Source organism: Ylistrum balloti, unplaced genomic scaffold (genome assembly GCF_031769215.1).
Source record: "Ylistrum balloti isolate Yb309-2 unplaced genomic scaffold, AGI_CSIRO_Ybal_v1 Utg370378, whole genome shotgun sequence".
NCBI lineage: Eukaryota > Metazoa > Mollusca > Bivalvia > Pectinida > Pectinidae > Ylistrum > Ylistrum balloti.
This window is the reverse complement of record NW_026782264.1, coordinates 699,473-710,954: the sequence shown is the minus strand read 5'-3', so window position 1 is coordinate 710,954 and position 11,482 is coordinate 699,473. Positions and strand designations below refer to the sequence as shown.

The window sequence follows — 11,482 nt, the reverse complement described above, 5'->3', positions numbered from 1 at the left end:
AGTCAGTGTACCACTAACATTATCAAACGAGAGCAATTCGCTCGAAGGAAGCCAGCAAATCGTTCATCGACTCCTTGAACTAGCATCATGTTCCGGGTTTACATATTATGAAATATCACCAGGAACTGACAAAAATATAATTGATACGTGCTTGAAGAGACTTGTAGCCCGTAGAAGGAGGAAAAAGAGGGAAGCGTCAAGAAAAGAACTTGAGGACGCCGAAAGACAAGAGTTTCTTGACAAATTGGCAAATTTGGGTATGCATACGTCATAGTTTATTGATGAAAAATATTGTTAAAACTAAATAACAGATCATTATAAAAATACATATATTAACTTAAAACGCACACACACTTTTTAATTTTGTTAATTTTCCAACATATATACATTTTATGATTAGCATATTTCTCTCAGACAGCAATTACTAACCTGTTGAAACTCTAATAAATTCTTGTATTACAGCTCTAAAATCGACGCCTACTCCACCGTCTCACTTCGATAGTCACTCTACATACCCTAAGAACAAAGCGGCCGTTGATATTCTTGGTCCTGTTGACGAGGTTTTCTCTGTAGATAATAACGCACAGATGATGAGGTACAATGCATTCATTAACATAGGATATCTAACTCAGGTTTAAAAAGTGTAAATCACATCTACATGGATACCTACCTAGTATAATCTTTACATAATTATGTAAGTCTTGAACAGTAGGAATATCTTTATATTGATAATACTCTATGTATTTTAAACAGTAAACGATTTACCGAATGCACGAACGTTTAATAGATTTAGGAAAAGCATATCTTTTCAATATTATATTACGCTAACTGCCATTCATATCGACATGAACAGCAAGCTCCTCTACAACCAAAATTCGTATAGTTTCGTTTTCTATTTCAGAATGATACAGTATTCATCAGCTGATGTGAGCTTTGCCCGTGAGGGTCCGGAGGATTCTGCCTGTGGTACAGATACCAGACGTTGTAAGGATTGTAAGACGTACGATAAATCCGATGACCCTTGGGACTGGTGCCTGACTCGAACAATGACCCCTAGAATGGCTCTTAGACTCCGACGACTTGCAATTCTCAGTAAACATCAACGTAAGGGATTCACTATTTGCATCAAGCGTCATCTTAAAACTATAGATAAGTACTTTAAAAATTGTAATAATTTTGTAGTTCTCAAAGTAAACCATAGAAAACAAACAAATTGTACTTTTGGAGATAATTTTATCATCTTATAAACTGCCGAACTGCTGTCAGGGAGCAATGACCTGGTCCTCGTTGTGGTCCTTATTCCTGTATATCAATTTATCCATGATGCCTTCTAAACCATAAAACGTAAGATTAAGATGATCAAATTTCAGTTCTCATATCTTTTTGATGCTATAACTGTGACATTAGGTAGGTAAATAGTCGAATATTTCTGATCGTTACATTCATCAAGACTGTAATGTATTTGTAATTGATATTATTTCATCCAGTGGATGTAATAGTGCCACAGGAGCTGGATGAAGCCGACATAATGATATATGGGAACGTTGGCAGGTAATTACATTATAAGGTACAACTACCGCAAAAGATAAGATATGTCAGAATAAATCGGACATCGCATCTATATAGCTAGAACGTGTATACAAAAATCATTTCTCTTTTGATCATCATGTTCTTATAACTGAGGTAATTAAAATAAAGCGTCGATTAAGATCAAAATTTGCCACTTTCAATATGAAAAGCTGGAATCTGAATGACAAGATTGCAAGTCCGATTCTCTCCACTAGAAAACCCTTACTAAATGACTGCTGAAAATATGTTGTACATCCAAACTTAAAGTATTATTAAAACAACTTGTGCCGTTGATTTGAATTTGATGTACCTGTTTTATACTGTTTAGTTACATGACATACATTTAAATGAGCATTTAGGCGTACAGTGACATGTCTATATGAAGACGAAATGCCACAATATCCAGTCTTATTTATCAATTTAGTATAAAGGAATGTACTCGATTTGAATTAAGTTTCTGATGTTGAATGTTTTAGAAGTCAAAGTCTGGCGATGCTCTACTTCCAAATTTATTTTGCTGTTCATTTGACAGAGCATTGCGCTTTGAAACTACGAATTCAACGTTCTCCCCGATATCGCTTGCCAACCTAGCGATTGCTGCAGGGTTCGACTACATTGCTCTTTCCGGTACTCTATATGTTGACGTATTTGTACGAGATCAAGCGGGATACTGGGCCACTCTAGAGATCTATCCTCGTGTCAGTATGTTACATGTCAATCCAGCAACTTCTGAAATAGATGACTATAAACCAATTTATGTGAAAAAGATTTCTGCCGAAACCATTCCTGGCATCGTCGATGGCATCAACGAAAAGCTACCCATGTCAGATAATTACATCGTCTCAGATTTCAAACCATTCGGAAGACGCTATTTCCGAATTGACGTGCGATTGATAGAATGCTTGGAAGAAGTCACCAGTGATTTAGGCAGCAAGTTGCGAATTCTAGCGGGCTACAAAACAAGTTCCATGAATGACGAGAACATCGAAGAGAGGCACGAGGAAGAGAAGATATTTTACACCCGAGGTCAAGCCGTGCAAATATCGGGGTATATGATCGATGATGGTACACGCTTTGACCTTAATGTTGTGGTATCCTCGCTGATAAAGAGTTGTGTACCTGCTCTCAGCCTTAAACAGATGGTATTGAGTATCGGCTGTCATGCTACATTTATCTATGTTGATATAAGGGAGAAGAATTCGGATGTCTCTGTCAATTTCTGGAATGAAGGAAATGACCAATTATATATGTTCACCAAAAATTTGGTAGACATTCATCAAAAAGGTAAAATTACATTTGTGACTCATCCTGTAAAATTGTCCTGTGAAACTTATTTAAACTAAGGTTTAAGATATTTTGAGCTGTGCAACTGAGCCAAATATATATAAATATTTTGAAACTGATACCATGATATCTTAAAACACAATTACAAAGTAAATTAGTTCGTCGGAGTTCCTGATAGCGTGTTTCAATTTTATGAATATGTTTGATTTGTAGAGTAACCGATGATGTTTGATGTCCACATAACGTTATCGTCACGGAAATAGAACATTTATATTAGTCAAGAATCTTACATTTTCTTTGAACAGGAGGCGTTCTTGTGCAAAGAAAAAATACTGGCACAAAATGTGCAGAACATCCATTGGGAACAGATGCGTTCTATATCAAATATGGAGACAGGTACAAATACACATCAAATGGAAATATATCAATATACGGTCATAATGTGTCAAATGTGGCAAGGGAGGTAAGGTGTAGAAAGATAACAGCATTAATAAGCTCATATGATAAAATATATAGGATGACGACCATCGATACAGATCATAGATGATAAATTGTTTGATATCAATAGTGATGTTTATTAACTTAATATTTATCGAGGACGAAGAGAGTGAAACGGACTATAATTTGATCAGTTTTATTAATTAATGGATCTGTTTTTTATTCGCTCATTATTGTGATGTCTTTTTTTTCTATTTATTGTGATATATCTATCTATCATTATTGTTCTAAATATCATTATTTACAATTTTAATCCATTTTGTAAATAGCGAAATTTGGAACACTTTGAAAAACATTTTTTAATTTTCCGATAAATGTCCTTCTGTCAGCGATTGTAATCCTGGTGGTTACTACGTCAACTTCTGTGATGATACCAAATCACGTAGGAAGGACCAGTCCTCAAGCCTTGTTTCACATCTGTGGTCGGGTGCACAGGCACTCTCAAAACCAGAACTTGAGAGACAAGCAGACGACTGTTTGGTTATTAACTGTGGAGGATGCATCGGCAAAGGTAAAGTCAAAATCAATTATAAATCTGTCACACACACGGAATTTATTTTAATATTTGTTGGGTTTTTTTGTGGTGTATAAGTAATCAGAATTTGAGTTTGTTCATGCACGCGAGAAATCATATTTCAACCGTCTTACTGAGTGAAACTCAAAAATAAGAAACATGTCACATCAAATGAGTGTTCCGGAAAAAACGCCCATACCCGCTTTAAATGACCCATAATAGTCTTGTTTGTTTTAAGAATATCAGAAATAAAATTTCCAGAAAGATTATACGTATTATAATATTTTGTTTATTCTCCGTAGGGGATATCTGGAACAGGAAGCTGCGTGCATGTTATGGCCTCTTGAAGATGATCATTGAGGCCACTGCGTCCCCTTTCCCAAATATGACGGATAATGCAGCATTCTTTAACACAGAAAATCAGGACTCAAAGATCCATTCCCTAGCCTGTCACGATGACAGCGTCTGTGTTGAAAATCTCCCGCTCTTCTCAAACTTCAGTATTTATAGTTTTCTAACGAAGTATATTTATTGACTTATAATTTAATTATATCAGTCATTTCAAATATTATTACTTGAACCTGATCTCATATCAGTTAATATTCTAACATCCACGTTTAAGTTACCATGCCATTATGTACACCATTATACCTGCTGATTGTTCCGTAGGTAAAATTTGACATTAATCTTTTAGTTTCGACGGTGAACGAGAAGTACCGACCATTCGATGATAAAAGCATTGAAGAGATGTTGTTTGGTCCAAGTGACAACCCGTCTCCAGTACTGGATATGTTAGAGCAGGAAATGGCATATCGGGTCAGAGGTCATATCCGGGTATATATAGAAACAAATGATGACTTGTCTGCTTTGGAACAAGTTTTGAAGGTAATCGAAATTGCAATATGTATATGATCATATGCATTCGAATAATTGGAAAATGTGTAAACACGTTTCATCCGTACAAACAAAATTATTTTAACTAAAAATCAACAAATGTGTTCATTTCAGATTGTAATGGTTTACAACAAAAATGTTACGGATGTCTCTGTTGAGATAACGGACGAAACTCTCCGAGATTTCACTAGAAGTCGAATCCAAAAGAAACTTGACAAATGGAGTAGTTCAGTTTGTCCGTATCTCAGTCGACAAATCATTGCTCCGTACACCATATCCCTATTACCGGAAGTTCGAACACGTCGTAGCATAGAACTGAGTAAGGAACGGAACAAACGGAAGGCGCAAATGCGGAACTGGGAACTTGAATGGGCATCGAATATCAGTCTGTGATAGAATATTGATTACATGAAACATTAGAAAGCATGCAAATCTGAATCAAACGTGAAAAGACTCCACACTCAGTTAAATATATTTCATGTTTGATATCTTATTTTGTTTTTTGTTTTTTTGGTTTTTTTTTTTTTATCTATTTATTTATTTATTTATTTTAATATTTGTATGTAGCTAATATAATGCTTTGTTTTCAAACATAGATAGGTCTTGAAGGTTTTTTGTATTCACTACGTCTATCAATAACATTGATGTATTAAAATATTATACTTTGATCTAAGCCTCATTCCCGACTCAAGAGACATTTTAAAGTAAATGAAATTGTAATTGATCACAAGTATTTGTACAGAACTTTATTTGTTTGAATTCATATCGGTATAGCATGTTGCCGGACAAATGACATTCCTGCAAAATGGTGGTTGAACACTTATCACTTTATCAAATCCTCATATGTTATACTTTTACCGGTCATGTATACCGTTACAGAGCAACAATATCAGACAAGGTGAGATAACTCTACTTGAATTGAGTAAAACTTACATGTCGAGTTTCGTCGACAAAGTACTTTTCAGGAGTGTTCATAGAATTCCAGTTTGAATTCAGATTCCATAGAGATGTCGGTATTTTCTTCGCTGTTTCTGTCTCGATATACAATTTCATTGGACGAAATTATTACATACATTGTATCATTACTAAACGACAAGAAAACACTAATAAGTCAACATAATCATAATCTAAACTCAAATTCCATAAAACAAGGACAACTATGTACAAAATAAAGATAGAAATAAAGACTCCTGAAAAAACACAAGTATAAGATCAGGTGTTCCGGAAGAGTAAACATCTTCTTCTTCATCAACGACATCCGCCATGTGAATCTTGCTGAATCTAAGTAAGTAATGGCACGTTCTCAAATAGCTTCATACCGCACAAAGAAATAGAATATTTCTCAGTGAAATCACTATGATGTTCGTGAAACTTCTAATTTTTTTTTTCACTTACCTGCATCTCTTAGAAAAAAATCTGTGGAAAATTATGATATTGGAAACATGGCCTTAAATATCTAAGTGTCCCATCAAACCTTTATACTCTTTAATATACAAGAAACAATACACTATTTTGTATAATATGAGAATCAAACAAACAGCATTATGATCCACATTAATTTTTTTACCTTAGCGAATGTAAAGATTCTTGTGTTAGTTTAAATTAGAATTTTAACTAAATTCTTCATGTGTGTAGAATATACCAGTGCTTGTGTCTTTGATAAATCATCAATTACAAAAATGTTTTTGAAGTACAATTTCTTATAAAACACTACCGAACCGCCAGTCTTTATATCCTTGTTGTGCCAGAGTGGCATTTCTGTTCTTGAAAAAGATTACTGTAGTATTCAGTTTTAAAAAGATAACATAATTTGAGTACATCTTTCTAAAAATCGTTTTTACAATTCTTTTAAACAATTATCAATATGCTCACTGCCACAGTTTGCGAGAAGATCCATATTGGTGTAAGATTCCACGATATCTTTGTTTGAAAAAAGTCTTATCAAAATTACAGAAAGCTGATTGAATATTTTCACACGCCTATTAGCATAATTCTGCACAATTATCTTCCATTTTTATTTCATCAGGGTCCCCATTCCATAAGTAATCGATGGATATTTAATTAAATTTAACAAAATAAAAGCATTATCAGGGTTAGGTAGAGAAATAAATAAAAAAGTAAACTGAGATATAAGTAACGATTAAATGATATTTATTTTTTCAATAGGAGTTAATTACCTCCTCTTCCATGTATTTTCTAATGCTTTTAGATTTTATCAAAATGAAGCTTAGGTCTCTCATGGAGGTTTATACTTGACTCTATCCTTTACAATGTAATTTTTCCTACCCCACAGTAGATTCAACTCTGGTAAAAAAAACTGTCTTCGCTGTATATTTTATTCCTAATCCATACTACTTGAGTCTTATCAACATTTACTTTTCAACAAGAAACCTTGGCAAACCTATCCCACTCTTTAATTGATTAAATTAACGAATTTTCTGATCCATCTCATATTAATGAGGTATCATTTGCATATTGTGATAACAAGAGTGAATCATTTTTTAATTAAATCACCTTAATGATGCTATTGTTTATAACTCTTATTGCTAAAATTTCTGCACAAAGAATGAATAAATATGGTGCAATTGGATCCCCCTGTCTGCAGTCCCTCTCAATATTGGAGAAAGAAGATAGCTTATCCCCTGATTGATGTAAAACAGTAGGCGTAAATACACGTACTTGTTGGTAATAGCCATGTTTATTACATGTGGAATAATCATAATGTTACATGAACAAAAGCAACACTTCATCAACATACAGAGTTCATATACTCATACTAGTACTTCACGTTGTGTCAAGTATCAGAACTGCCCATGTATAAAAACAGTACTTCAAAGGTATACACTAAAATCCTCATACTGTTCATCAAAGTGTTACCACTCTGTCCATGGGACTAGTGAGCTATCTCTGTCTATCTGTCCAAAGGGCTCTGTCCCTAGGGTTCTATCCCCCTTCCAAAAACTCCCCTCCTTTTATCCCTATTCTATATGATTTCATAAAAATGTCACGATCTAATGTCCGAGTGGTTGAGTTTCTTATCAAGATGGACTTCCGTTTATTAGACTGCCATTCAACTGCCAAATACTTATTAACCGGGATAAGTAGATGTCGGTGCTGTCCACTGTAAATAAATTAATGAAATGTCTGTGTACATTCATAATTACACCCATTCTATTAAATGTTACATATTGACAAAATTAATCCCACAACCAGTCAGTCCAAGATTACTGACTTATGTATCTGATATATACTAATATCGAAACTACATAATGTAACAATATATCTTAACCCTATTTTGTTACATTCGTCCCCTTTTCAATAAGAAATTTGATTGTGAAATCATCATACATCAACATATATGTTTTTAAAATATATCAAATAAGTAACAAATAAATTACTTCCTACTTTAAGATTCACTTCCAACGTATTACGTCTCCCCTCTACAAATCTTATAATTGATCATACCATTATACAATTTCTGAAATATCAACTATACAAATCATAAGTTAACTGTAACGTAGGAGAAGCGTCGGTTTTAGGTGTTCAGAATTGAAAGCAAGAATGCATACCAATTGTACTAGAAAATATTTACAGTTTATTTAATACAAATACCAATCCACACTAAAGCACATTCACACTCACTCTCACTTCCACTAAGCACTTCCAAATATAAGTCTAACACAGCACGACACAGTACGATCACAGTAAACATATAAGTTCATCTTCGCATTTACAAGAATATAAGCATGCAAATGTACCGCAGCACAACAATCTTTTCCACGCAATATTCCTCGCGCGTGTCAACTGGGATGACTTCCACAAGCCTTCCTCACCATGCACTACCCAGCAGGCGTTGGTCCCCCACTGGTCCCTGTTTCATTTCTGAGCAGTGGCATAATTTACACTTCAAAGCGCTGAATATATGCATCCATATTGACCTTTCCCTCTTCAAAAGCTGGTAACTTCGGTCCCTTCGGCGCAACTGAGGATCTCCTAGAACCGCTAGCATCATAAGAAATACCTGCTTGGTGTAACTCCATCTTGCGTTGTGCTCCTTCTCAACCCTTTTATCAGCCATTGCCTTTCTCTCAGCCTCAATCTTCGTCTGCTCAATCATCACCTCCTTCTTTTCAGTTTCCATCTTGAACGCTCTTTCAGCCTCTTTCTCTCTGCTTTCCTCAGCTTACTGCCCCTCTCTCGTTCATCTCTAGCTCTGTCGTGGGTACCTTTCAAAAACTGTCGTAGGTCCTCCCCAGTGTAACCAAGTTCCTTACCTGCTGCAATAATATCGTTAAGCGTGTTTCGATTTCCCCGCACTTTTTCTCCGTTATGATAGCAAAAACGTGTCTTTATAAAACGTATAGACTGCACAAAATCAATAATAATATACAAATATGCACTCAGACAAGAAATCCTTAGAGGGTTTGAAGTAATGTATTGAATATGATAGTTTGTTTTATACATGTATTACATTCATCATATGCTAATTAATAAAATTGCAATGTTGTTATGTGTTGCTTTAGATCTTGTTCTTAATACAAAGATATAGATTTAAGACGTCAATATATAACAGACAAAAGTCGATGAAGGCTATGGCAACTATTTATGATGACAACCATTATCTCACTGGGTAACATTCCTTTTCATTGTGCAATATGAATTAAGATGTGGTCAGTGTTCGTTAGCATGTATAATTTTTCGTGTTGTTAACATTTTGTTTCGCTTATGTTCTTTGACGAACAAAAGTTTACATATTGCTGTCGATGGTATATAAGTCTCTTACCCTCCCGGTAAAACACAAGAGTACAGGGAGACTTTTTTCTGAGATGGCGACACCTAAATAAGTCACGAACAATAGCAGTCATGTAGATGCTAAACGGAACACATCAGTGGCAGTCAGACGTTGCAGGGACGTATACTAGAAGTGATAGGAGTTAATGGAACACATTAGTACCAAACAGACTGTCACGATCGCATGTAATTGTTCGTATGTTTTTCTATGTTTCATCTGTCCGTAGCTGTATGGCATGCTAGGCTAGAAGTGCACTTGCGGATTGACAGGTAAGGTATGTCATGAGTAATGGTTGTGTAGTTTTTTCCTGTAGACGAGTTATCGGTTAACATGGATTCAGACACGGAATACAGACTTTGGTGAGTAACTAATATTGTTACATATCTTTCATTTCACTAATTTGGTTCTGTGAGGGCGATTAATTAGGAGTTGTAAACGTGTGTGTATGTTGATATATTAGTATTGCCATGTCTAGTTTTTCGGAAGACATGTGGTAGTAATTATTATATGTTACATGCAGTATATTGAAGATCGTAAATGGTAATGTGTTGTATAAATGTCAATAAACAGGTAAAACTAGGTCGGGAAGTGACGCTTGTATAAAAAATTATGGCAGCCTGTAGACGCCATATGCGTTATATTGTTCGAATAATTGATAGTGTAAAATGGACCGCCTTTATTTTTAGGCAATTATGGTTTGTTAATTGTTATATAAACAGGGTTTAACGTGTAAAGGTACATTTGATGTTATATTGACGTTATATCATCATATGTATGGAAGCTATTGGTGTGAATAATTGTGTGTATTGTTTGTTTAAGCTTTCAATGACTAAGTGATTGCCATTTTATAATCCATCGGGACCCCGCAACATCCGCCGCTTCAGCAACAGGGCCAGTCATGGACCAAGGTCAGTTACAGGAAATTGAATGTTAACTACGGGTGGGTCAAGGGGCAGAAGGGACATTCTACTACACGTCGACTGTTAGTAAGGGATGTGGAAAGGGAAAAGGGGATGAATGTTACAAAATAGAGTTAAGATATATTGTTATAAAATGTAATTTCGATATTAGTGTATATCAGATACATAAGTCAGTAATCTTTGACTGTATGTTGATGAGATGTTGCTTTTGTACATGTACATTATTATTATTCAACATAAATCAACATGGCTATTATCTACAAGTACGTGTGTTTAAGCCTACTGTTTTACATCAATCAAGGGATAAGCTATCAACTTTCTCCAATATTCATTCTTTGTGCAGAAATTATAGCAATAAGAGTTATAAATAATAGCATCATTAAGGAGATTTAAATTAAAAAATGATTCACTCTTGTTATCAAAATATGCAGATGATACCTCATTTATATGAGATGGGTCAGAAAATTCGTTAATTGAATCAATTAAAGAGTTGGATACGTTTGCCAAGGTTTCTTGTTGAAAAGTACATGGTGATAAGACTCAAGTAGCATGGATTAGGAATAAAAAAAATAGAGTGAAGACTGGTTTTTTTTACCAGAGTACAATCTACAGTGGGGTGGGGAAAAACTTCATTGTTAAGGATTGAGTTAAGTATAAACCTCCATGAGAGACCTAAACTTCATTTTGACAAAAACTTAATACATGGAAGAGGAAGTCATTAACTCCTATTGAAAAAATAAATATCATTAAATCGTTACTTATATCTCAGTTTACTCTCTCATTTATTTATTTTTTATTTTTATTTTTTTTTAAACTTAATTCAATATGTATCGATTATTTATGGAATGGGGGCCCTGATAAGATAAAAAAAAGGGAAGATAATTGTGCAGAATTATGCTAATGGGTGTCTGAAAATAGTTAATCAGCTTTCTGTAACTCCTTAAAGCTAATTTCAATAAGAAGACTTTTTCAAACAAAGATATCGTGACATCTTACACCAATATGGATCTT

The 11,482-nt window shown here is 34.5% G+C and overlaps 1 protein-coding gene across 1 annotated transcript; it reads left to right on the top strand.

The window, feature by feature from the left end:
- Positions 1 to 47: 47 nt before the first annotated feature.
- On the top strand, positions 48 to 5,152 carry LOC132554096 (uncharacterized; the record flags this gene model as incomplete). The annotated part of the gene is made up of 10 exons (XM_060218395.1): positions 48 to 257; positions 463 to 595; positions 902 to 1,104; positions 1,488 to 1,551; positions 2,102 to 2,853; positions 3,159 to 3,249; positions 3,681 to 3,862; positions 4,168 to 4,365; positions 4,560 to 4,750; positions 4,874 to 5,152. Coding segments are annotated over 10 exons (2,303 nt in total), but the record flags the coding sequence as incomplete, so codon positions are not given.
- Between the last annotated feature and the right edge of the window lie 6,330 nt (positions 5,153 to 11,482).